Raw genomic sequence first — 26,524 nt, 5'->3', positions numbered from 1 at the left:
GTTTACTATGTAATATTCAAAGTATAAATCACAAAACATCATACAACCTTGCCAAAACTTAATCGGATTTCGTTCAAGTTTTTGCCCTTTGGGGCTGTAGATGCATGACTTGTTGAGGTTTTTGCCAACTCTTTGAGAACAAACACTAGAAAACAAATTAAGTGTTATTGAGGAAAATCGCACACGTAAACGATTACTAACCAATGATATATATTGCATGTATTTAACAAGTTGCATGCATCAATGGTTGAGAATTACAGTATGTCCCATGTAAGTAGTGTTTAAAATATTTATGAAATTGTCGATATTTTACGTGAAATATCCGAAAAATAAAAAATCGATATGGAAAATAAGAGGTGAAACACAAACTTCACCCTATAACAATGAGATAGAGGTGATTTTAATTATCACATACATAAAAAGGCCCCTTGGTTAGTTGCATGTATGTTGTTATAGTAATGCAAGTTTAATAAATTGTGGTTCACTATTTTTTTTTTTTTTTTTCTTTCTTTGAGAGAAGTACGATAATTCATTGCAAGCAAATCCAGAATACAAACAAAATGAGGATATTGTGCATACTGGGCCTCGATAAAACCTCTTGCTGGGAATTTCACTCCGGTTGAAGGGAAAAGGGTGTCCCGCACAACATAAAAGACCTATCCTCAAATGTCAACCATGCGGCAAAATATGCAACTAGGGGGTCTTCAACCCACTAAATTGATTGGTTACAAAGCTTTCGACAATTTCATGCAGTGAGCGCCAACCGTGCGGCAAAGCTTTCGACCATTTCTTCCATAGTCATTTCCACACGCTGCAACTCAGTTTAAACCACTGACAGAAAATGTCTCCAACAAATTGGATTAGTTGGACCAACATCCACATAGTATCAGTAGGAGACCTATGCCCGCAAAACTACGAACACAGAATCAAGGTAACTTGGCGCCATCGCCGTAGACGAAGCAGTCGCTTCTCCTAGTGAAACCTAAGAAGACCTAGGAACCCTAGAGAGCAATTTTGTAAGAAGACCAGGACTAAACTAAAATAATTAAAACCAATCCATTGACCCATCACCACCTACAATTAGTGCAAGTCCGCTACACCCACGAGCCAAGGCCGCCAGGGAAAGGTGGAGCCACCACTAAACAGTTGAGAAGGACCACATAACATTGAAAATCAAGCCATAGAGTGGGGGGGGGAGGATCTGACTCCCCAACTACAAAAAATCACCAGCTGTCCTATACGAATCAAACTCACAAGATTTTATGTTACACTCAACAATTAAACTCACTTACATTAATAAAAAAAAATTTCGACTCACTGTACGAGCTTGTTCAAATTTAGAAGAATCAAACTCAAGATTTTCAGCCTAATATTTTACATTCCAAGTGTCATTTGGGCCCTTCAATCAATCAGAGATTCACAATGCCCAGCGCCAAGTCCGAATCCCACCAAAATCCTGTATCAATCTCAAACAGTGATACAAAAGTGGTTGTGGAAAACGCGTAATTAACAAACAGCTGACAACGACAAGACCCCATCAATCTTCCCTTTTGAACAAACCCGACACTCAATATTCCCACTCAGAAGGAACCATCTCACGAAACTCCCCCGGCCGCCACCCCCCCCCCCCCCCCCCCTCTCTCTCTCTCTCTCTCTCTCTCATGGGACCAACAGTATATAGTAATCCAACAACGTGAGCCACCCATAATAGCTGTCATCAAATTACGTTCTGTTCAGACATTCTTGACTTGTCTCTATCCACCATCTTGTTCTCCTACTCTGATTTCGTGGATCTTGCTTCCGATCTCATGAATTTGTCAAACTACACGTAGAGCAAAAACGATAAAAAAAACACGACTGTGTTTGGCTGTTCCGGTCAATGGTGGTCGCATCACGTTTTTTGTTTTGGTCCACATTGTTGTTATCGTGTTCACACTTATTTTTACCAGCATAATTCAGCAGCTCATTGCAGTGAGGCAGCACTGAGCTCTTCTGATTTCTGATTCTCTCACTTGGGTTTTAATCAGATTCAAGAACCTTGATTTGCTTCTTCAAGTTTGATATTTTCAGGTGATTCAAGCTTACCCTTTCGGTGTTTTTGCTTAATTTGGTGGTTTAAAGCTTTACCCTTTTGATTATTGCTTACTTTATTGCTAATTTTGTTTTGTTTTGTTTTTTGATAAATGATAGGATAATTACACTAAGTTCATCCAAACTGCAGTGGGGGGATTCGAACTTGGATACAAAGGGTGGGTGGAGCACACCGCTCCAGCTAACGTGGCTAAACTCAGGTCCACTTTGGCTAATTTGTTGGGTTCTTATTGTATTGGTGTTGTGATGAAATCATGAAAGAGATGGGAGAGGAGTTTTTATCAATTTCATATTATAATCTGAGCCCCTGTCACTAGTGAGAAGCTGTTTCCTTTCTGTAATCTGACTTTTCCACTTGCAAGTTGCAAATTTTGGTTTTATAATCTCAGTTTTCCAAATTTCTGCTTTTAAGACCCTCAGCTTTGTTTCCAAAGATCCCATATTTTTCTTTTACTTAAATCCTAGTTTTGATGGCTGGTGGGACTATCAGATTGTTCATAGGGGTTACTTCGATTTTGTTTTCGATTTGTGTTTCATTGGGGTTTAATCCTGAAGATAGTTATCTGATAAACTGTGGATCTTCGAGCAGTGTAACAGTTGGTGGTCGTGTATTTGTATCTGATGAGTCTGCATCAAATCTCCTTTCAGCTCCACAAACTATTTCAGCCAATGCAATTTCAAAATCCAACTCTTCCTCCTTTGATTCAGTTTTGTACCAAAGTGCACGAATATTTGACAAAACCTCCCTTTACACATTTCCGATTACAAAACAAGGGCGGCACTGGATTCGCCTCTATTTCTCTCCTTTTGTTCATGGGAGCTACAATTCGAGCACAGCGAAATTCTCTGTCTCTGCTCAAACTTTCACCCTTGTCAAGGAGTTACGAATGGAGAGCGATTCCTTTGTTATGGAATACTCTTTGAACGTAACTTCTGAAACTCTTGTTCTCACTTTTACTCCTGCCTCCAACTCATTTGCTTTTGTAAATGCCTTGGAAGTTGTTTCGATACCGGATAAGATCATTCCTGAGGATGCTAGAACCATTGGTTCAAAGGAAAATCGCCAAAGTTTGAGGAGGCAAGCATTAGAGACAGTTGTGAGGGTGAACATGGGTAATCAAACAGTATCTCCTCTCAATGATACCTTGCGGAGGCATTGGGTTTCTGATGATTTGTACTTGATGCACAATGGTCTTCCAGAATTTGTGTCAAATGAAAGCGCTGTCCATTACACGAGCTGGCCAACAGAAGATGTTGCTCCTTCTTCTGTCTATGGCACGGCAACTAAGTTGGATAATACTAAAACCGATGCTTTGTTTAATGCCAATTTAACATGGCATTTCGATGTTGATCCTGGTTTTGAGTATCTGGTTCGGTTTCATTTCTGTGACATAGTCAGTAACAATACTCAAAGTTCCATCCTCAAAGTTTATATCAATTCGTTGTCTGTTTCTGATAATCTTGATCTTAGAAGTCTGACATCGAATATCTTAGGCGCCCCATATTATATGGATGTCGTCATTAGGGCAACTGATAGCGAGAAGCTAAACGTTAGTGTTGGTCCCTCTAGGGCCGACATTGTGTATCCTATCGTCTTTCTCAACGGGCTGGAGATCATGAAAATAAGTAATCCTAAGAGCAGCCTCGATGTCTTGGATTCTTCTTCAAAAGCCAGCTCTAAGATGAAAGTTGCTGTTATAGCTGGCTTGGCTGTTGGACTATTTTCTGCCATCGTGTTGGCTGCAGTCTTGTTCTTGCTTTGCAGAAGAAGAAGAAGACTAGCGCGCGCCATCCATTCGAATACAGAAGATGGAGTGGTGAATGAAACGGAAAGTAAAATCACCGACAGTACAGCAATGTTTTCTGTTTCAAAAATTGGGTATCGCTTCCCTTTTGTGGCAATTCGGGAGGCCACAGATAATTTCAGCGAGAACCTGGTTATTGGAGTTGGTGGTTTTGGGAAGGTTTACAAAGGAGTTTTAAGGGACAATACAAAAGTGGCAGTCAAGAGAGGAGCTCCTCAATCAAGGCAGGGTCTTGCCGAATTCAGGACAGAAATTGAAATGTTGTCTCAGTTCCGCCACCGTCATCTGGTGTCATTAATTGGATACTGTGACGAGCAGAATGAGATGATCATTATTTATGAGTACATGAGAAATGGGAGCCTGAAGGACTACCTTTACGGTTCAGACTTTCCGAGCTTGAGTTGGAGGCAAAGGCTTGGAATATGTGTTGGAGCTGCCAAAGGACTTCACTATCTTCATACTGGCTCTACAAAGGCGATCATTCACCGTGATGTTAAGACTGCAAATATACTACTAGATGAGAATCTTATGGCAAAGGTTGCTGATTTCGGGCTTTCAAAAACCGGCCCTGAGATTGATCAGACACATGTCAGTACCGTGGTTAAAGGAAGCTTTGGGTATCTTGATCCACAGTACTTAACAAGGCAACAACTTACGGAGAAGTCGGATGTGTACTCATTTGGGGTTGTGATGTTTGAAGTCCTTTGTGGGAGACCTGTTATTGATCCCTCCCTCCCGAGGGAAAAGGTGAATCTGGTTGAATGGGCAATGAAGTTGCATAATAAAGGGCAGTTGGAGGAGATTGTAGATCCTTGCCTTGCAGGTCAAGTAAAGCCGGAGTCATTGAGGAAGTTCGGAGAAATAATTGCAAAATGCTTGGCGGAACATGGTGTTGATCGACCTACGGTGGGAGATGTGCTATGGAACCTGGAATCTGTGCTTCAACTTGAAGGAAGTGAAGGAAGTAACGGCAGGCTATCTTCGCAAGCTGATCATGTCAAACCCCTGGAGACCAGTGTATCTGTTGCAGAATTTAGCATGGGAAGTGCAGGGGACCTTGCTGGCTTCTCGATGAGCAAGGTTTTCGCCCAAATGGTGAAAGAGGACATGAGGTAAACTGCTGAAGCTAAAAAATTTCGGTTTTATTTTTTCCTATGTTTTTCTCATGTAATATTTGGATAGTGAAAATCCTGAATGAGTGAGTAATATACGGAACCATGTGAGATTCAAGTCAGTTCTCACAAGTCTATAAATATACACTATTTGTAAAATGTTTGATGTTGTTTCTAAGGCTTGGAACTCTAGCAATAAAGGCTTTTACGCTACACTCGTGTTATGAGTTTTTCCTTTCCTGAGTCGGAGAAAGCAAACGAAAATGTCCTGATGGATGATTCCTTTGCAGAAAACGAATTAACATCTCATTTCTAGTAGGATCGGTTGTGTCCTTTTTATGCAGAAATGCAAGAATGATAGTGCAAGTCTCAACCTTATACTCAATTTAACTTCAAGAGCAACAAGATTCCAGACTTATGCATTCAGTATCGATACAATCATAGGATGTAAGTAGTCTAGTACTGATGACCACACATACGTACTTACTCCTAACAAGGTTACACCTTAAACTCTTCCGGCAAGCATAAAAGCCTTGTAGGTGACCGACCTGACCAATTCAGAGCCACCCCAAGCACCCGAAAACTCTTTAACCAGCTTTTCCGGTAACAAATCCACGCCTTGGTGTTTGGCTGTAACGACTGCAGACCATGACCCTACCATGTTCAAAAACCCTTGGAACGACAGCTTCTTTGGAATGTCCAGCGGCAATGGACTCCCCTCGCATCCGAAACCAACACTCTGAAAAGGAAATGGAAGCGTCTTGTAACCATCAAAGATGTACTGGATGTTACGGTCCCAAAAGGGCAGGGTTGTGTCATGAAATCGCTTCATAATAGGATCAAATTCCGGACAAACTTCAATGTCATTGTAGCACCAAACGGCCAACACACCTCCTGGCTTTCTCAGAAGCCGCGAAACAAGATTGTAAAACTTTGGCAGGTCGAACCAGTGCACAGCTTGAGCCACAGTCACCAGGTCGACTGAATTTTCGCCCCCGATCAATGGTATTAATTCGTCGTCTGTAATGGTTAACGGTGTGTGGGCATATCGAACACGAGGATGTGGCATTCCACGCTGCAACTGTGATTCACTCGCATCGGTTCCAATTACTTGTTCATAGTGCTCAGCAACCTGTATAACAAAACAAACCATATATATATATGCAACCATTGTACATGTGAAATACCAAATTTTCTTTTGTTTTGACAAAGCAATATTTTAATATGCTCTAATTTACGGAAAAGGTGAGGGATTTGAACTTAAATGCAGAGAAAGAAACATTCATCGCATATTTTAAAAGCATAAATCTCACATTAGAAAGAAAAATGATGAATAATATTTTAAAGAATCATGGGCTCTCTCTTCCAATTGACTATACTCAGAAATACGATCAAATAATATTCTAAATTACTCAAATTTACGGGAATTCCAACTCTAGTGTGAGGAAAAATTCAAGTCTAAGAAATCCCACAAATTGACAAATGGTGAGTGAGGGGAGAATTGTAATACTAACGCTGACAGCGGCTTGGCCGTTGCCGGTTCCGACATCCCAAGCGAGAGTGTGGTGAGGGGTGAGATCTGCTAGCTTGGAATACCATTCCGTCGGATAAGTTGGCCTGGAATCCAAGTACAGATCTGCTTGCTTGTCAAACAATCCTGCCATTTCACAGTTCGATTGATCTTCCTAATTTCTGCTGCCTGCCAGCTGTGCTGATGATCTATGGTGCTTGATATCTCCGTATTCTGTACGAAACGAAGAGATTCTCACTAAACACTAAGTGACAGAGAAGCCTGATGGATGCTAGTTCACTAACACCAATTCCAACTCATGTACACGAACTTAAATATGTCATTTAGCTCCACTAAAAGTCATAATTTGCGTGAACAATGAATGTCACTCAACCCTCAAGCCTTTAATTTCGTGACCTAAAATGTATTAACTATTGTGGAATAGTTTTAACTCTAATTTTTTTGGATAGTGCTAAGGAGATCAAATTTTCAAACTAAATTTGTAAACCAAATGATATGTTACCAATAGGAAATAATAAACATGTTAATCAACACTTAAGTAACAATCCAATCATCAACAACCAAATAATTTGATTTACAAAATTTAGTTTAAAATTTTGGTCTCCTTAACATTATCTGTTTTTTTTTTTTTTTGTAACTTTGAGTTATGTTATATTAATTTGATTTTATGAATGTTTTAACCTGAAAAAAAAAAATTACATTCCCAAAAAATTTTCAAAACCGTACAAATCACAACGACTAACCACTCGACTAATCAAACTTCAATACACACCAACTAAGTTTTAATATATAAACCAACCAACCAAACTTCAGTACTCATACCAACCAAATTATGTACTTTTCTTAATGTCGATATATTAAGTTTGCGGGATTAATATAATCTGTTCTAAAAAATTTATTTTATTATTTTGATTGTTGGATTCAAATTTTAGCCTTTGGATTTTTTTTACCGTTGGGTTTGAGAAAAAAATATATACATGAACAGTTATCTCAAAATCTAATAAAGATTGCCAAAAAAAGGGGTTTAATCTGGATCCTTGAACACCAACGTCCTAGAAATCGAACGGCTCGCAATCCCCCAAAAAGTTATCGTTTTGCGGCTGCTGCCCCTCACCAATTGGGGCCCAGCTGTTCGCCACTTATCAAATCCTCTGCCCGTTGCTTTAATCTTTCACGACTGATTATATATTATAATTGAATTCTGTGTCGCCACAACACTCAATTTAGGATTGTTAACTTACCGTTTACGTAGGTTTACGAACTAGATAGTTAAAGGGGTAGGCGGGATGAGATTAAATTAGATATGAGGTTAGAAGTTTTATTTAATTTCAACTTGTTCAATTAGATTTGTTTAAAAAAAGGTTTTTAGCTTGCAGAGGCCTCAGATTCAACTCTCTTGTATAAAATGTTCGATACTAATTTCTTATGATTGGTCCATAATGTGAATTAGCTTAATTTTTTTAATTTGTACTGTAAATATATTACTGTGTATTTTAAAGAAGAAAAATGATTTCCCTTTTGTAAGAGAATATAAAATCTGAGAATATAAAATGATTTCCTTATTGTTTGAAGCTGAGAAACCACACGTTAGAATATTTAGAATTGCAAATATATTGTTTCAATTCAACTACCTATTATTGAGTTGCATATTATTTTTATACTTCTCAACACTCTATATAAGTAATATTTTTTCTATTCTTTAAAAAATATTGTCCTGAACTTATTTAACATTGAGTTGAGGAGAGGAGAGGAAGATAGTTATCTCAATCATCTGATTAATAAATTTTACCTGCATAACTTTGCTGCTTAACAGGATATTTTTCTTAAGCAAGATATACATGGTCACTGTCCCATCATTATCTCTGTCCTTCTTAGTCTCCCTCTCCATCCGAGAGAAAGCCATGACTCAATCCTTAGCCATGCATAATCCAACAGGATCCTTGTCGGATCTTTTTGGTGAGAATCTTGGAGATTCGTGAATCATGTCCGTTCATCGTACATTGTGCGATCAGTTTTTGTCAAGTACTGTATGATTTTTGACCGCACGATGTACGATAAACAGACACGAGATACGAATTCTCCGGATCTTCACAAAGAGGATTCGGCGAGAATCCTGATTCATGCATAATTAACGTTGAAAATATCCAACTCTGTAAAACGATTAATTAATGTATCAATGGTGATACGTGCTAGTGAAAAGTAAGTTTCTTTGAAGATTAGCTTGGAGTGGAGTGATTCCTGCCAAGACAACTTTAATTTGGTTGGCGCCACTCAATATTATGGTATGATGGTATTTCTATTCATTTAGAAGTGAGAGGCTTTAGGTACAAATATCGTGGATGATGAATTCGATATCCTGGTCATTATGTGACTTGGCCAAACTCCCCATTCCCTTGTGTAAAAATATCAATGTACTAAAAAAAAAAAAAAAAAAAAAAACTTTAATTTGGCCGGCTTGAACAAATAAACCTTATGGTAAGACACTTTGTAGTATTTCTGTAGTTAAGTGGATTGAATTTCTCCAAACCTACGACCCCCCGTCAATGCTTTATAGCAGTTCTCCTGCTGCTGCTGCAGCAAGCAAGTGAATTGAATTTCTCCAAACCTAACACAATCAGATGGGGTGGGGGGACGCAGCCTGGGAGAGGAGAGAGAGAGCATCTGTTTTTCAGTCAAAAGAAAAGGAGAAACCTAACCCCCTTTCAACTGTTTTTCAGTCTCTGCAGCGCCTAACTTTCTTTCTATGATCATCTCCTCTCCAATCTAATGGCAGCCCCTAACTTTCTTTCTATGTTTGTGCATTGTTCAAGACCTGTGATGGGTAAGTTCTTTAAGATTGTTTTATTTTATTTGCTTGCTATTGGCTTTGATGGTAAGTAATTGTTTTGTATTCTCTGTTTATAATTTGTATTGCCAGGATCCTTGGTGAACCCATTTCCAACTGTAACGTGAAGAATTTGTCTGCTGAGAAAGGTTTATTTATTCTATTTTTATAAAAACTAATGGGTACATATATGATTAAAAAATTGAAAATCTTTTTATAAAAACTAATGGGTAGAAACTTATTCTATTTTTTATTTTATTTTAGAGATGTTTTGAATTGAAAATTAGTTAAGAGTTTAATAATTGTGTGAGTATTAAAATCCTAAATCAATTGTTAACCTTTATTTTAAAAATTATGTAACTGATAACTAATAATGTTTCAGTCAATGAACATTAGTAACTAGAGACCGGATACTAATTTTTCCATGTTAAAATTGTATAATAAAGGTGATGTTATGTAGACTATGTGACAGCCTGTCTCAGATTTTTTGCACCGTAGGGGTAAAATGACGGTTTTGCCCCTAGTGGATAATTGTTGTTTGTGTGGTTGTTTTGGGTGCTTGGTTGGTTTCATCTTACCCACACATCCATCTTCATTTCCATCACCCTCTCCTGTTGACTCTCTCTATCCCGAAGCCTCTCTCTCTCTTTGTCTCTCTTCTTCTACACTTGTGTACGGACAAGACCAAAACACTTGAAAACGTTGTAGATCAATGAAGAAAATCATACCTTTGTGTTCATGAGCTTCATACGAGTTCAACCATACCCATTTCAGGTAAGGAATCCTACGTTTTCCCGTCGAACTCGAGATGTTCAATTCAGGGTACTGTTCATGCACACGTAAAATCATGTGTTTTTGGGAATTTTAGGGTTGTAGGAAGCTTGGTGAGGTCCTTTGGAAGCTCGGGGTGGTTAGTTTGAAGGTTTTGGACGTCGGGATCGTGAGTTGCAAGTTTGGCCGGATTTGGTGAAGTTTTTCCTGCAAGATTCCGTTGGTTTTAGTGCTTGAAAGTGGTAAGGTTTTGTTCCTCTAGTTGTAAGCTTCATTTTGGTACCAATTTCGTGAAATTTGGGTGAAAAATGAGTGAGAAATTAAGTTTAGAAAATTTCCCGGCTTTCCGGCGACGGCGATGGTGCCGGAGGTTGGCCGGAGAAGACGACGAAATATTCCTAACGGCGTTAGGTTAACTTTAACGGAACTTGTTAGAGTTAACGGAATATTCCTGAGGGCGTTAACTGCTGCCATAAGTGTGCCAGGCTCGTGCTTGAGCGTGGGCGGTGCGTGTGGTTGTGCCTTGGCCGGCGCATGAGGGTGCGTGCGGCGTCGAAAAATTATTTTAAAAATATGGGGATGTTCGTGAGGTTGAGTAGATCACGTTGGTGTATTCACACACTCTATTTGAGCATTGTATGAGAAGTTATTACCTAGTTTGGGTTATGTGCATTAAATTAACGTTTTAATAGTTGTTTCGCATATAGGTGTGACCTATCCCGAGGACGGGCGCAGTCACTCGAGGCAAGGGGGTTACGACCATTTTACATACCAGTGAGTGGGCTTTTGGTTTTCTGTATATACCTATATACTTGTGATTTTCCCAGAAAATGAAATGAAACGTTTATATGTTTTAAATGCCATGTTTTGCGTTTGCCTATTTAATTATGCATTAGTAGTTGCATATATATATATATATATATATATATGTTTGGTGTTGCGGACGCACATGTAAGTTATGGTTTATGTTGTGTTTAGTAGTGAGTTGAGATGCATAGTGAGCTCATAGCATGTACCCTCGGTGTTAGTGCTCCCGCCCAGAGTAGGGCACAATCCTTCACGTGATGTTCACCTTCCGCACCACACGCTCATCTTGGATCTAAGTTAGGTGCATAGTCCTGTCGTACAGACCACTATAGGTGGTTTCGACTCGTATGTGATCCGCGATTATTCGCCCAGTCTTCACGTGATCGTAGCACTTGAGCGTATTTATTTACACCCAGTCCTGTTGTACAGACCACTTTAAGTGGTTCCGACTCGTGTGCATGTATAGTTAGTGAGTTAGAGATTTGAGCTCTAAATTCAGCCGTACATGTCATGTTAGATGACTCCGGCTGACAGATTACATGACATTGATTGACATTACCTGCGTACTTACATTTGATGTAGAGGCATTCGACATGGCATATTTCTGAGCATGTTTTCTATATATGGGTATATTCTATTTTCTGGGAACCTATATAGGTTTTACGGCGAGGGGTTAGAACTTTTGATAATGAAATGATTTTGAAAAGCTTTGTTTTTACTCACTCAAACTTTCTGTTTTGCGCCCCTCCAGGTTTTAGTTTGGATAGCTCTTTTGGTGGCTCTTGAGGAATTCACGGCATATTTAACAGATTATCACCAGTGTAGGACCACCTCTGGGTGTGTTTATTTAGTGTTTGTTCCTCTGTACTGCACTAGGTCTTTTGTGCTCTGAATATTGTTTTTCACACTTACGCTTGCACTTGTTTATTATCTACTTAGTGTATAACTTGGTTTTTATTTATTCGTACCTTTATTATTATTCTTAGCTTCCGCATTGTGCACATGGTTACGTCATTCTCACGTGATGGCCAACATGCCCTGACTTCGATTGGGGTGTGTCAAACTAAATTTTCAAATCAAAATTTTCAATCATGTGACATTTCTCTAATATAAAACAAACACGTTAATCAATGTTTAAGTTATAATCCAACTGTCAACAAACACGTTATATGATTTACAAAAGGATAATGTTAGGGAAACTAAATTTGTAGACAAAATGTGCAAACTAAATGATATGCCACCAATAAGATTAAACACGTTTTTCAACGTTTAAGTACTAACCATTCATTAACTTACATGTCATTTTTTTTTTGAACGCCCAGAACCCATTTCATAAAAGGCCTACAGAGAGGCAATCACTAATACAATAACAAGTAGTGACAAGGGATAAAACACAAGGACCCCTCCACCTAGAAGAGGCGTCACCCCCAGCACCACCACGCCCAACTTAATGAGGACAAGGGAGTCCGTCATTATTCAACACATAGACCAACGAAGATGGGGGCCTATCGACCCACACAACATCACACATCTCCGTAAAACCAAACGACGCAATCTCGTGAGCCACGCCATTAGCAGTTATAGGCACCCAAGACCATCGGCAATCAAGGAACTTTCCCCCTAACTGCTTAACCCGAGCCAGCACGGGGAAAGCCTCCCAACTACCCATGGACAGCGAGCTAGAGAGACAATTTATCTCTTCAAGGGAGTCCGATTCCAGAATGACATACCTTACACCCAAATCTGCTACGAATTGGCACCCATGCAACAGCGTAGAAGCCTCCGCAGCAGCCGCAGACGGAGCTTTGATAGCATACTGCGCTGCAGCCACAAACTTGCTCTCCATGTCCCGCACAATCATCCCGACAAAACCCTTCTTAGAGGCCTTAGACCAGCTAGCATCCACATTTATCTTCACAAAAGGAAAGGCCGGAGCACACCACCGCGCATCCGAGGAAACCCTCATGCTGACGCCCCCTCTTCTAGCCCCATCCATAGCCCTTGCACCAAAAAACGAGCTCACAGCCGCAGAGATAGCAGCCAAGACTTTAGAAGGATTAATGGACACCCCGTTGAACACAAAATCACAGCGAGCCTTCCAAATACACCAACAAGTAAAGACAATATAAGATCGCCTCCATTTGGAATCACCAGAGATGCAAAAATTCGGAGAGAAGACCGCCAGAATCCATTCCAACCAATCAGGGAGAGACAGACGATCCACTTTATAACCCAATGCCCCACCAAACCAAATTGGTGCGACCTAAGAGCAAGAAAGAAAAATGTGCTCAATAGTTTCATCATGGCAGCAGCAAATAGGACAAGTAGAGACCTGAGAGGACCTCCGTCGGAAAAGGGCATCCCGAGTAGGAAGACAATTATGCATAGTAAGCAACAAGAAATGTCGCAACTTGGGGGGCACCTCCAGCTTCCAAATCCCCTTCCATAACGCCTTGGGAACCTCTCGAACAGAAAGCTGCCGCTTATCCCTCACAGCCATCGATCTTCTTTGCAACCATCTGTAGCCTGACTTGACCGAATAACACCCATTCTTACTCAGATCCCAGATAAGCCTATCATTACGACTTAAATCCCCAAGAGGCGTCTCCTCAATAGCCTGCATAGCCTCCCCTGTAATGAACAGCTGTAGAAAGCTAAGATTTCACCGCCCCAATTCCGGACAGATAAGCGCGCTGACCCGTAAACTTGGAGTAACCGCAACCTGTCCAACCGGCACCGGGTGACCAAGGGGTAAGGAAGGAAGCCATCTATCCTGCCACACCCGCACCTCCTGACCACCCAAAATCTGCCAATGAGAACCCTCCCTGATTAAGTCCCTGCCACTTAAGAGGCTGCCCCACGCCCAAGAGGCATGACCCCCCTTCTTCGCATCTCAGATCGAGCAGTGGGGAAAATAACGAGCCTTAATCACTTGAGCCCACAACGAGTCCGGTTCAGTCATTAACCGCCAACACTGTTTAGCAAGCAGAGCATCATTAAATTCTTGAAAATTTCTGAAGCCTAAACCTCCCAAGTCTTTGGGCAAACCCAAAACCTCATTTGATACCCAATGAATCTTGTGGGCTCCCTCCTTGCAACCCCACCAAAATCCAGCCACCAGCGCATCCAATTCCTGACAAACAGCGGCTGGGAATTTGAAAATGCTCATGGGGTACGCCGGAATAGCTTGAATAACAGCCTTAATTAAAACCTCCTTGCCAGCACGGGATAGAGTACTTTGCTTCCATCCTTGAAGCTTTTCCATTATTCTCCCTTTCACATAAGCAAGACCACGCTGTTTCGAACGACCCCATATAGCAGGAACCCCCAAATATGTCCCCGGATTGATTACCACCGCCATACCAAGAGCACTCCCCATCTGATCAACATTCACCTTCTGAACATTTGCCCCAAAGAAAACACTGGATTTCACCAAATTAACCTTCTGCCCAGATGCCTCACAAAAATTGTCCAGCAAATTCCTCAGATTCCGGCAGTTTTTCATATCAGCCCGTAAAAACAAAAGGGTATCATCAGCAAAGAAGAAGTGAGAAATCATGGGTCCAAAGCCGCCCATCTTGACACCCTCCAACCTACCATTGTCCACCGCACTCTGAATAAGTTTGGAAAGAACCTCCCCCACCAAAATAAATAAATAAGGAGAAAGAGGATCCCCCTGACGGAGACCCCGTGTGGGCGCAAACGTCTTCCCTGCCTGCCCATTTAGGAGAACATTGAACTTCACAGACGAAATACATCCATTAATTATCGATCTCCATCTGCTACTGAACCCCATTTTTTCCATAACAGCATCCAGAAAGTCCCATTCAACCCGATCATACGCCTTCTGCATATCAAGTTTAATACCCATTTCGTATCGATTCCTTGCTTTCCTTCCCTTCAGATAATGAAACATCTCATGGGCTATGCCAATGCAATCCTGAATTTGTCTACCCGCCACAAACGCATTTTGGGTAGGAGAGATGATATTTGGTAAAAATACCTTCAACCGGTTAGCAAGAATCTTTGACAGAATTTTGTACGGGTAGTTGCATAAGCTGATAGGCCTGAATTGCGACACAAATTCCGAATTAGGGACTTTGGGAATCAGCACAATGTGAGTCTGATTTATCAAACCTGTACCCGCAGAGTCCAGAAACAACTCTCTGACCAGATCCGAAACATCTGCCCTCACAATCTCCCAATAACTCTGATAGAAGACGCCCTGGAAACCATCAGGGCCAGGAGCCTTGAGACCTCCCATTTGCACAGCAGCCTCCATTATTTCTTCATCCGTGACCGGCGCAGTTAGCGCCTCATTCATTTCTACATAGACCGAGGGAATAATGCAATCTAGCAGCGAACCCCAGGTACGACTCCCGGCCGAGCTAAAGACTGAAATGAAGTGATTATCCACCAATTGGCGCACCTAAGACGGACGATCCACCCAGTTCCCATTCTCAGCCCTAAGCTTCACAATCTTATTTCTCCTCCGCCTCTGAAGGGTTGAAGAGTGAAAAAACTGAGTGTTAGCATCCCCCTCTCTCAACCATTTTACCCTCGACCTCTGGCACCAATAACTCTCCTCTTGGAGTCTTAACTCATCAATCTGCCTAGATATCTCCCTTATCTCATCAAAGTTTGGACCCCAGTCTCGTTGGAGAGAATCTAACTGGGAAAGAAGATCTTGGATCCTGCAGCCCCGCCCCTTAAATTTAGTGCGATTCCACCTACTTAAACGATTACGGCAGTCGTTTAAAGATCTCACCCATCTATCCACACACCTGCCATTATGCCGACATTCCCAGCAATTCTCCACTAAATTCTTACACTCTTCCTCCGCCACCCAAAACGCCTCAAACCTGAACATCTTCCTTCCTCTCGGCCCTTCAAGATTAGAATTGAGAATAATTGGGCAGTGATCCGAAGCAATAGCCGTACCGTGCATAACAAGGGAGTTCGGCCAAAGTTGCTGCCACTGCTCATTCGCCAGGACCCTGTCTAACCGCTCCTCCACCCATTCCCCTATTCTCAACCCTCTCCACGTAAAGGTCGGCCCTTGGAAGCCCAAGTCCATCAACAGAGAGGAAGACATAAACTCTTCTAGAAACCTAGGCCTGTTGTACAAAACCTCAACTCCTCCAGACTTCTCATGATCCCACATGAATTCGTTTAAGTCCCCGCCGCAAATCCAAGGAATGTCCGTGGGGGTAAAGTGGTTAACCATCCATTCCCAGTACATACTTTTCTCAGCTCTATACGAAGTCCCGTAAACACCCGTAAACCGACACCATTGCGTTTGCCCTTTAACTCTCATCACAGCATCAATGATATGTTTGGACGAAAGGATAATACTAACCTCCAAATTATCCTCCCACCACAAGCTCAACCCACCAGAATTTCCAATTGGCGCAACATCAAAGCCATGAGCATACCCCAGACGCCTCCTTACCCCAATAATTCTATGATCTTTCATCTTAGTCTCGGATAAAAAGATCATAGAGGGTCTCTTTTTTCGAATGAGCCCATGGAGAGCCCTAACTGTCGTGTCCGACCCCAGCCCACGACAGTTCCAGAAGATATAACTCATGGCTGGCCTGCGGTTGTTGAAGGCCAGCCGCCACCGCCCCGAGCCATCGAACCCGTCTTCCTTGTCACCATCCTTCCTGTAGCACTGTCCGACCCCCCTTCCATTACTGCCTATCTTCCATGACTCTCACTTATGTCTTCCTTATTTGCACCCGCCTTAAAGACCGCCCGTTCCACAGTTAGGCACCCTTCCTTAAAGTTTAATCTCCTCTATAACTCTGCCACCCTGTCTTGGCAGTTCTCCTCCGTGTCCGGGCCCTTGAGTTTCTTCAGTGGAGCTTGAATTAACACCATATCCTGCGATTCCCCACTTCTTTTACTGCCCCATAGTGGGTCAACACCCAAGTCGGACAGATTGTCGTCGACCCCCTGGAACTCGCCCGACAGTCCATCCCCCGTTGTTTTTAAGCTTTCCATAACAGAGCATGACGACGTCTCCTCTCCCTCCACCCGCATTCTTCTACGCCATTTCTTTTGACCTGTGCCGTGACTCTTAGATGCTCCCCCAATCTCCATGGTTTGAGTACTCTCCTTTCCTTGCATAATCGAAGCCCGTAGACTGCCATGATTCAGAGCAGACGTGATGCCAGGTCTGCGCACCGCACCGGCCTGCCGGCGTTCCCCCTGCCCACAGGCTCCGCTCTCGTAGATATCGCCACATCCCTTACCAGCGGCGCCTTAATCCACTCTCCATACGCCACCACCCCTTCTCCAGACATCTCCGCTGAGCATTCAGTATTGATATGTCCTATCCGCCCACACTTGTAGCAGAAATCTTGGAGCCGTTTATACCGAAATTCCACCCAGGTTTCCTTATTTGAATCCCTCATAATCCAGCATCCCTTGAATAACGGCTTCTCCGTATCCACTAATAATCTTATTCGCACAAATCCTCTGGCGTAACCGGGATCCTCCATGGCTAAAAATTTCCCAGCCTCTTTGGTTACACGCTGAATGTTCTCTAGAGAAGCTAAACCCAGTGGTATTCCCCGAATTTGAACCCAAAAAGGTACATCATCCAACACCAGTTCCTCCAGAGCGAGCTCCGGAGGCCATTTCACAACAGAGAACACCTTCTTCATCACTGCCCAGGGAACCTGCTCAATGATTCTTGAGGCTACACTTTCATCTTTGACCGATATAATAAAGACATTCTCCCTTACCCATTTTATTTCCACCTCACCCAACTCTTTCCAAGCCGCTCTGAGGATATTCCTGACTCCCCACTTGTTCAATGTTTTATGCGTAAAGACTTTCCCAACCAATTTAACTCCCTGCTCCATAGTCGATAACTCCAGTGTCTGGTTCAGTTGTACCACCAGCTCATCCACCCCACTATTCGCCATCTCCTTGTAACACTGCTGCCACACTCGCCCAGTTTGATACGTAGAGAACCCTTGACTTTCTGAAATCGCCCTTAGACCGTACATAAAACCCACCCAGTTTACCAACTGATTCTTTTCTTCGATTTGGTCAAATATACACCTCATCACTAAAATCCTCATAAATGCATCCAACCGGCCAAATTTAATTCTGGTACATCAAACTTGTTGGGAAAGACCCCTTATGTGCCTCGCTTCAATGTTCCGATCTACCTTGTATTTATTTCCAAGATGCCCCCTTGGCAGTTTCCCCATAACTCCCCACCCACCAAAACTCCTCTCAGCCGCTGCAAACCCCCACCCCCAGCCTAAATGAAACGAATTTAATACCCCCTCAAAAGCCCCACCAGCAATCCCAACAACCCTTGAACAGAATAGCAGTCAAAATAGAGAAGCCCCACCCCTTGCCAACACCTCAACCCTGCCCACGCAAACTCAAATTGACTGAAATTTTTACCCCCAGCCACTTCAAAGCATTCACCCCAACACCCTTCGGCGAGAAAGTCAACCTAACTTGAGAACCCCACCCCTTGCCGTACCCTGCCCTTACATCACACCCCCATCTATTTTCCAGAAAGACAGTTACCCACCCCCCACAGAAATTAACACAATCTCTGAACCCACGAGACGCAACAGACCCACAGCCCCAAATTAACAGAAAAAAGCTCCCAAACAGGTCAAGGCAACACCCCTGCAGCCCACAAGGAAAAAACTAACCTAATTTGAAAAGCCCCAATCCCTTTCCGAACCCTAGTCCCTACCAACACAAAACCTCCTTCTTCTCAGAGTTACAGAATACCCACCACCCAACAGACCAAACCCCAAGAGCTTAACCCAAGAAGCACAAAACACAAGATTCGAACACAAACCTGAAACCACGCGCACAGAGGCGGAACTCACGAGGGAGCAAACACTCTCACACCAGGGAGAGAAAAAGAGAGTTAGTAAGTTTAGTATAATGAGAAATGCTAACTTACATGTCATTTAGTTTATATAATTTTTTAAACAAATTTAGTCCCCCTAGCATTACCCTTTACAAAATTTAATCTAAATAATTGGTTTGCTTAGCATTACTCATATAATAAATAATTAGTATTTACAAAGACTATAATAAGTGTTAGGAGTTGCGAGCTAATTAAATATTTTGAGGTGCTAAATGTTTTTTTTTTTTGGTTAAAATTAAATTGGTCAATTTCAAGTCAATTTAAAGTGTAATAAAAATAAAGAATTAAGAAAAGTTTATTTTTCAATATCAAATTAATAAAAAATGCTAAAGATGATACTTTATACTATATACTAAAAATCACATAATATCACAATCGATAATTTTTTACTTTTTTTAATGGGTAAATTACACTTTACCGCCTTAGGTTTGGGGTCGATTTCAATTTCTTACAATATCTTTAAAACATTTCAATTTCATACATCAAGTACTATTTTTTTTCAATATAATACCTCCGTTACATTTTCCATCTATTGATCTGTTAAGTGCTGACGTGACCACTACATTTATGCCATGTGGCAAAAAAAAATTTAATTTTTTTTTTATAAAAACCTTAATCTTCTAAATAAAAAAAATAATTAAAAAAAATAAAAATAAAAAAACAAAAAACAAAAGCTGAACCCGCAATCCCTACCCACCCAACCTGTAACCCAGAAGAAGAAGAAGAGGAGAGGAAAAGAAAGAAAAAAAAACACATCTTCATCTTCCCCCGACTCCCCTTCCTTGCAACCCACCCCTTTCTTCCCCCTCCCGTCTTCCCCAAATCCATCGTGCACCCATCTTTCACCTCCTCCTCCGCACCCACTACCTGTAACCCAGAAAACAAAAGAAAAAAAAAAACCCATCTCCCTTTCCCTGCAACCCAGATTCTGTTTTCCCCAATAAGGAGTGGGGTGTGTAGAGGAGGGAAGATGATGCGTGCGAGGGTGGGTGTGTTGGGTTTTTTCTTTCTTTCTGGGTTGCAGGTTGGGCTTGCGTTGGGGATGGGGGAAGATGGGTGTTCGGAGGAGGTGAAGGATGGGTGCGGAGGAGGTGGTGGAGGATGGGTGCGGACGAATGGAAGATGATGATGCTTCGACCCGGGGGGGGGGGGGTGATGGGATCTGGATTTTCTAACCTTTTTTTTTTTTTTTTTAAATTTAGAAGATTAAGGTTTTTTTTTTTTTTTAAAGTTAAATTTTTTTTTTTGCCATGTGGCAAACATTTGGTAGCCACGTGGCATAAATGTGGCTGCCACATTAGCACTTAACGGATCAATGGATGAAAAATGGAACGGATGTATTATATTGAAATAAAATAGTACTTAAGGTATGAAAGTGAAATGTTTTAAAGATGTTGTAAGGAATTGAAATCGATCCTAAATCTGAGGTGATAAAGTGTAATTTACCATTTTTTTAATTATCTACGCCAATGAGAGGGAGGGGTGAGCTTAGCCTCACAATAGGTTACTAATAATTGGATTCAAATTCACATTTGATGAGAATCAAACTTAAACGCTTCTCACTTATACAAAGATGAATACTATTAAAACTGTTGTACTAAGTGTAATCGTTGATAATTAAATTACTCTTTTAATGATTTGAACAAATAATCCAACCATTAAAAGTATATTATCAGGTGGATTATAATAAAGTTTTTTTTATTGCAAAAAAAAACAATAATGAAAAAAAATTTGAAAACTTTGAATTTTAACGAAAATGGCAAAATAAAATGTAAAACAAATAGTAACATAATTAATTTTTTTAGTATAAAGATATAATTCTAATAATATCGAGTTTTTTTGTTAACATATAAATCGTATCCGTTGCATTCTGCCCAATTCATCCTCCTGAACCCGATCTGGAGGGAGAGATAAGAGTGAGAAACTTGGAAACCCTAGCTATGGAGAAAGACAAGTCGAGCAAACGCGACCGCAGAGATCGAGACAGAGACTACGACAAACATCGCAGCCGTGATGCCGACGAAAAGCGATCGTCAAAGGACTCCAATTACCGCCACCACCACCACCGATCGGACCGCGATTCCAAGCGCGAGCGCTCTCGCGAGCCCCGCGACCACAAATCTCGCCGCGAACGGTCGCGCGAGCCGCGCGACGACGGCCGGGATGTCTCGCGCGACCACCGTGAGCGGTCCTGCGAGCCAAGGGACGAGAGGGAAGGGAGCAGAGAGAGGTCCAGGCATCGGGAAGCGAAGCGCGAGAGGTCAGAGGAGCGAGAAGAATCGAAGCGTAAGAGGAAAGAAAGGGAGAGGAGTGAGGGTCGAGATGGCGAGGGTGATGATTTAGAAGATAAGAAGAGGTCTAGGGTTTCGGAGGGGGAGAGGAAAGAGAGGAAGCGATTCGAGGAAGATGGTCACGAAGTGAATGGTGGTCAGAAAAAGAGTAGGAGGTTTGGTGACCGCCGAGTAAAGGAGGAAGAGGGCAGAGAGAATGGCGAAGTTGTTGAACGGAGAACTGAATTGAATGTGAATGCGAGCGAGGTTAATGTTAAGAAAGAAGAAGTTGGGGATGATCATATTGGCAATTTCCAGAGCGTGGCCGCCACCCCAAATGGGATTGGTCGGGTGGGTAATGTAAGTTTTATGTTAGCTTACTATTTGTTTTACTCTTAGTTGCTTTTGATAATTGCGTTACTTTGATGCTGAAATTGCGAAAACCTGTGAAAATATTCCACATTTAGGTTATAGTGTAGGTTATTCTCTTAATCACTAATGAAACTGCTATGAAGAATCTGAAGATTCAATTTTTGAAACTAGAATTTCCAACCCAGCTCGATATCATAGTTTGAGTTATGGAATTGATGTTGTAGAAGGATTGTGCCTTCTTACGCCATTGCTTCATGTGATTGTATGTTATAGTGCCAGTATAGGTCTGTACAGTCTGTTTTTCTCCCTCGTACTCGAAGCCATACGGCTCTCTATAACAACTTAGGTTGAAGTAAACTATATTTTTCGAGTAAGAGATAAACAGAATGTGTTGGTCAAACTACCTGCTGTTACTTTAATACTGTTAGAAAATAGCTCAGTTTCCTATATGCTTTATATCCTTTGTAGGTCATCTCCATTAGCTGAGGACTGAGGCCATCTGTGTGAAATGTATCCCTTCATTTTGTTTGATTCTTCATATTTGTGTTTTTCTCCACCATGAGCAAGATCTTTCAGGGTATGCATAGTAACTTCGTTTAATTTTAACACTTACAGGGCGCTGCTATGGAACCTACTATGACATCTAGGATTGTGCCTGAGACCTCTTTCGCTCCCATTCATCCCCTTCCTACCAAGGTATCTTCAATTCCTACAACAAATGAAAATAAGGGAGTTAGTATTACCAGATCTCATGAGGTTCATGGAAAATCTAGTACAGATGGAACATCTTCAACTGCTGGGAAAAGTGCGAATCTGTCTCTTGGTGATGTTGAAAAAATCAAGAGAACTTTACAGAAGCAGAAGGAATTGACTGAGAAGCTGAAGAAGCTTAACCAGGTAATATATCCACATAATTTTTTTTAATGTATGATGCTTGTGTGCAACAAATTTCAGGGTTATATCTTAATTACGTATATTTCTTTGGACAAACGCACTACCACTACTCTTATCATACAGTTGAAGAAGGAAGGCAATTTAAGCAAAGATGCTAGCCAGAACTTGGAATTGAAGGAGGGACTGAAACCACCAGCTACTACTGCTGGGTTGCTACACGCACCGACCCCATCAACAGCTGTTACTACAGCTGCTTCTGTGGCAACATTTGACTCGTCTGCCCTACCCATATCTGCAGCAGCCGTTCCCAACTTTGAAGCTGTAAAACGTGCACAAGCACTTGCTGCTCAGATGGGGTTCCGTCAGGACCCTGATTTTTCTCCTCTCATAAACTCATTTCCAGGACAGGTGGCTACTGATGTTGCTGCCCCGCAGAAGCCTACTAAGGCCCCTGTTCTTCGTCTTGATGCTCTTGGAAGGGAAATAGATGAACATGGAAACTTAGTGAATGTGACGAAACCAAACAACCTCAGTACCCTAAAGGTGTAGTAGCTATTACCTGTCACAGTTGCCTTATTTTATATGGACTTTTTTTGTTAGATATTTAGTCTGATGTTTCTTACTTTTTCAGGTCAACATTAACAAACAGAAGAAAGAAGCATTCCAGATTCTAAAACCTGAATTGGATGTGGATCCTGAAGAGAATCCTCATTTTGATCCGGACGTGGGCATCAGTAAAAAATTTTTGAGGCCAAAGAGGATGGGTTTCGCGTTTGTAGAGGAAGGAAAATGGACAAGAGATGCTGAGCTTATAAAATTAAAGGTATTTATTGATGCCTCTTTAACTCATTGATCATTTTTTGAGTTATGTACCTGTCTTTTTGTAAAAAAAAGTTCCCACCTCTGTACAGAGTAAATTTGGAGAAGCACAAGCCAAAGAGCAAAGAGCAAAGCAGCAACAGTTTGCAAAGGCAAAGGCAGCGCCAGATATTAATCCAAATTTGATAGAAGTAGGGGAGAGAGTTATCACCAAAGAAAAACCAAAGGATCCAATTCCTGAAATTGAGTGGTGGTAAGTAGATTGCCTGTTCATTTGCTGTGGTTAGCTGAATGATTCTTTTTGTTCCCTAACTATGCTTGTTAATTTTGTCAGGGATGTGCCACTGTTGCACTCTGGTACTTATAAGGAAGTTGTTGATGGTACAGTAGCTGAAGATAAATTAAAGATGGAGAAAATCACAATCTATATTGAGCATCCTCAACCTATTGAGCCCCCTACTGAGCCAGCTCCTCCACCGCCTCAACCACTGAAGCTGACCAAGAAGGAACAGAAAAAACTACGAACACAGAAACGTCTGGCCAGAGAGAAAGATAGGCAGGAGATGATTAGACAAGGCCTGCTTGAGCCCCCAAAGCCAAAAGTTAAAATGAGTAATTTGATGAAGGTTCTTGGCTCTGAAGCAACCCAAGATCCAACCAGGCTTGAAAAGGAGATCCGGAGTGCAGCTGCTGAACGTGAACAAGCTCATGTAGACAGGAATATAGCACGGAAGCTCACTCCTGCCGAGCGTCGTGAGAAGAAAGAAAGGAAGCTTTTTGATGACCCTAATAACGTGGAGACCATCGTCTCAGTTTACCGGATCAACGAGCTGTCACATCCAAAGGCCCGCTTCAAGATAGATGTTAATGCGCGAGAGAACCGGCTGACTGGATCTTGTGTGATATCAGATGGTATTAATGTTGTGGTTGTTGAAGGTGGAAGCAAGTCTATCAAGAGGTATGCAAAGGTTATGCTTAGGCGCATAAACTGGGCTGAGGCAGTAAAAGAAGAGGAAGAAGACGATGATGCTGACGATGACAAGCCTCCTAACAAGTGCGTGTTAGTATGGCAAGGAAGTGTTGCAAGACGGAGCTTCAATAGGTTTTCTGTTCATGAATGCATGACTGAAGCTGCTGCCCGGAAGGTTTATGCTGATGCTGGCGTTGCTCATTACTGGGATCTTGCGGTCAACTTTCAAGATGATAATTAGTATTTGGAGATGTTGCTTCGATGAAGTATTCCGTGTTCCTTGTCTTATATTTGCTCAACGTGGCCACTTCGCTACAACATTTTGGTAACTGAGTAGTAGTTCTAAAATTTGCCCTGTGCGATTTCTTAATACGGCACCTTTTATGTTGCATATGCCTATCTTAAGTGAACCATTCTGTCCAATGGCTGGCACAAATTGATTGCTTAAATGAGAACACTTTGCATTTCAAGATGCTGTAATTAAGTCGAAACTTTGAGAGTTGGGTAATTCGTTTTGACTTTTACTTTTCATGACATCTCTTTTTCTGTGCGGACTTTTGCTGCAAGCAGGAAAACTCATGAAAAGAGTTTGAAAATTTTGAGTTTTAATGATAAGAACAAAATAAAGGGTAAAGTAAATAGTATCAGGATTGATTTTTTAATGTAAAAATATGATTTTTCGTTAAAGTGAATAGTACCGTGAGTTGAGTTTTAATGATAAGAACAAAATAAAGGGTAAAGTAAATAGTATCAGGATTGATTTTTTAATGTTAAAATATGATTTTTCGTTAAAGTGAATAGTACCGTGAGTTTTTCATTAAAATTTTATTTTCTTTACTGACTAACGTAAAATGAACTAGCACGTATCCTCGAGGAGTCCGAAATCCCCCAACCAAGAATGGGAGCCCGAAAACCCCCAACAAAGAATGGAAGCCCGAAAACCCCCAACAAAGAATGGAAGCGGAAGCCTTTCGACTCACTTTACCATTCTCTCTGAAATAAACCTCGCCCTGGAGCCCTGGGCAGGCTAGTTGGGTCTTTACTTGTTGTTCTGTTCCCTCACGAGAATGACACAAAGAAGAGGTACGCCCAGCACGCGGAGGATCCGTTGAGAGAAATTAAGTAGATGGCCAACTGACATTGCGTCAAGTTAAAGCTGGACTCGTGCTTGTACTAATGTGTAGTATCTATAGGGTGTTGGTTATCCATAGATGTTTACGGAGGCCAAATGTTTGATCCTTGGACCCATTTCATTAAAGCTACATAATGCATGATTGTTCAGTATCACAACCACCAAAATCAAACAGAAATGGAGTCCTAGCTTTACATACATACATACATACATGAAGCCTTTAAGGGAAGGGATCCCTATTTTTCAAAAAAAATAGGGACATCCTCTTGACCATTAGATTTGACTTTAATGAAATATTGTAGTTGAGATTATGTGGCCTATGATTTAATCTCAACCATAGAATTTCATTAAAGTCAAATCTAACGGTCAAGAGGGGTATTCCCATTTTTTTTGAAAACTCCCTTAAAGGGCATGCATACATACATACATACATACATACACATATACACATACATATACATATATATATATATATATATATATATATATATATATATATATAGGAAGCTTTTAAGGGAAGGGATCCCCATTTTTCAAAAAACAATGGGGACATCATCTTAACCATTAGATTTGACTTTAATGAAATCCTGTGGTTGAGATTCTGTGGCCTGTGATTTAATCTCAGCCATATAATTTCATTAAAGTCAAATCTAATGGTCAAGAGGGTGTCTCCATTTTTTTTGAAAAATGGGGATCCCTTCCCTTAAAGGGTACATTTAGTTTTGTTCTCGTTGATTGATAGGTTTTTTTCATGATTTTGTTACGATTGTTTTTGTATATATACATTATAGATTGTACCGTTTGGTATCATATGGGTACGATTAATATTATACATATCGTAGATTGGTACATTTACTTTTGTTCTTCAACGTTGTTTACTAGTACGTTTATTTCCGGTTTTAGTAGGTTTGTTTTCATACATATTTTTTATTGGTACGTTTGTATTATTCTCGATGTTATTTTGTTATATGAATTACTACAAAAATTTATATATGGATTACTACAAATATCTTAAATAGTATTTTATTTCTTCTTTGAAAGGGAAAAAAAAATATCAAACGGCAGGGTTTTTTAATCCTTTATAAATTGTAGATAATCATTTTTTTTTTTTGTATAATTATCTTTAGAGGGAATCAAAGGAGCTAGATTGTAGGAAATTTGTTTTAAAATCTTTGCACTTTTTTCCTGACGTGAAGAATTTAGGCAGTGGT

At 41.0% G+C, this 26,524-nt stretch overlaps 4 protein-coding genes, 1 long non-coding RNA gene and 1 pseudogene across 7 annotated transcripts; 3 read left to right on the top strand and 3 right to left on the bottom strand.

Moving 5' to 3' along the window:
- The first annotated feature begins 1,577 nt into the window (after positions 1-1,577).
- Positions 1,578-5,221, top strand: LOC137733882 (receptor-like protein kinase HERK 1 pseudogene; annotated as a pseudogene). Its single transcript, XR_015964061.1, has 2 exons — positions 1,578-2,070; positions 2,191-5,221. The product of XR_015964061.1 is annotated as a receptor-like protein kinase HERK 1 pseudogene (transcript).
- A 142-nt stretch (positions 5,222-5,363) lies between these two features.
- On the bottom strand, positions 5,364-6,840 carry LOC137733883 (S-adenosyl-L-methionine-dependent methyltransferases superfamily protein). The gene is made up of 2 exons (XM_068473087.2): positions 6,523-6,840; positions 5,364-6,140 (listed from the first exon to the last, which is right to left on the bottom strand). The coding sequence occupies exons 1-2, from the start codon at positions 6,670-6,672 to the stop codon at positions 5,514-5,516; spliced, it is 777 nt and encodes a 258-aa protein (XP_068329188.1). The 5' UTR covers positions 6,673-6,840; the 3' UTR covers positions 5,364-5,513.
- A 2,764-nt stretch (positions 6,841-9,604) lies between these two features.
- On the top strand, positions 9,605-11,920 carry LOC148695919 (uncharacterized). Its single transcript, XR_015964062.1, has 4 exons — positions 9,605-10,137; positions 10,232-10,376; positions 10,842-10,908; positions 11,693-11,920. It is a non-coding gene; the product is annotated as an uncharacterized LOC148695919 (long non-coding RNA).
- A 3,450-nt stretch (positions 11,921-15,370) lies between these two features.
- Positions 15,371-16,417, bottom strand: LOC137734419 (uncharacterized). The gene has a single exon (XM_068473692.1). The coding sequence runs from the start codon at positions 16,415-16,417 to the stop codon at positions 15,371-15,373; it is 1,047 nt and encodes a 348-aa protein (XP_068329793.1).
- Positions 16,418-17,099: 682 nt separating this feature from the next.
- On the bottom strand, positions 17,100-17,876 carry LOC137734417 (uncharacterized). Its single transcript, XM_068473691.1, has one exon. The coding sequence runs from the start codon at positions 17,874-17,876 to the stop codon at positions 17,100-17,102; it is 777 nt and encodes a 258-aa protein (XP_068329792.1).
- Positions 17,877-20,697: 2,821 nt separating this feature from the next.
- Positions 20,698-24,689, top strand: LOC137734991 (protein RDM16). Of its 2 annotated transcripts, none has more exons than XM_068474340.2 (6): positions 20,698-21,486; positions 22,114-22,395; positions 22,516-22,935; positions 23,024-23,215; positions 23,304-23,464; positions 23,546-24,689. In XM_068474340.2, exons 1-6 carry the CDS (start codon positions 20,797-20,799, stop codon positions 24,420-24,422), a joined length of 2,622 nt encoding a protein of 873 aa, XP_068330441.1. In that variant the 5' UTR covers positions 20,698-20,796; the 3' UTR covers positions 24,423-24,689. The 2 variants fall into 2 exon arrangements, with proteins under 2 accessions (XP_068330441.1, XP_068330442.1); XM_068474341.2 differs by having other exon boundaries at positions 20,719-21,477.
- The last annotated feature ends 1,835 nt before the right edge of the window (positions 24,690-26,524 follow it).

This window comes from Pyrus communis, chromosome 7 (genome assembly GCF_041283825.1).
Source record: "Pyrus communis isolate YQ-2024b chromosome 7, ASM4128382v1, whole genome shotgun sequence".
NCBI lineage: Eukaryota > Viridiplantae > Streptophyta > Magnoliopsida > Rosales > Rosaceae > Pyrus > Pyrus communis.
Note: the sequence above shows the minus strand (reverse complement) of the source record. Positions and strands in the feature narration are given on the sequence as shown.

What these genes read in the sequence shown, in the direction of transcription:
- LOC137733883 (XM_068473087.2), bottom strand. Translation starts at nt 6,672, where the DNA reads ATGGCAGGATTGTTTGACAAGCAAGCAGATCTGTACTTGGATTCCAGG. An exon ending in ACGGCCAAGCCGCTGTCAGC is followed by an intron (nt 6,141 to 6,522) that starts GTTAGTATTACA and finishes TTTGTTATACAG; the next exon opens with GTTGCTGAGCACTATGAACA.
- LOC137734419 (XM_068473692.1), bottom strand. Translation starts at nt 16,417, where the DNA reads ATGAAAGATCATAGAATTATTGGGGTAAGGAGGCGTCTGGGGTATGCT.
- LOC137734417 (XM_068473691.1), bottom strand. Translation starts at nt 17,876, where the DNA reads ATGGCGAATAGTGGGGTGGATGAGCTGGTGGTACAACTGAACCAGACA.
- LOC137734991 (XM_068474340.2), top strand. Translation starts at nt 20,797, where the DNA reads ATGGAGAAAGACAAGTCGAGCAAACGCGACCGCAGAGATCGAGACAGA. An exon ending in AGCTGAAGAAGCTTAACCAG is followed by an intron (nt 22,396 to 22,515) that starts GTAATATATCCA and finishes CTTATCATACAG; the next exon opens with TTGAAGAAGGAAGGCAATTT. An exon ending in CTGAGCTTATAAAATTAAAG is followed by an intron (nt 23,216 to 23,303) that starts GTATTTATTGAT and finishes ACCTCTGTACAG; the next exon opens with AGTAAATTTGGAGAAGCACA.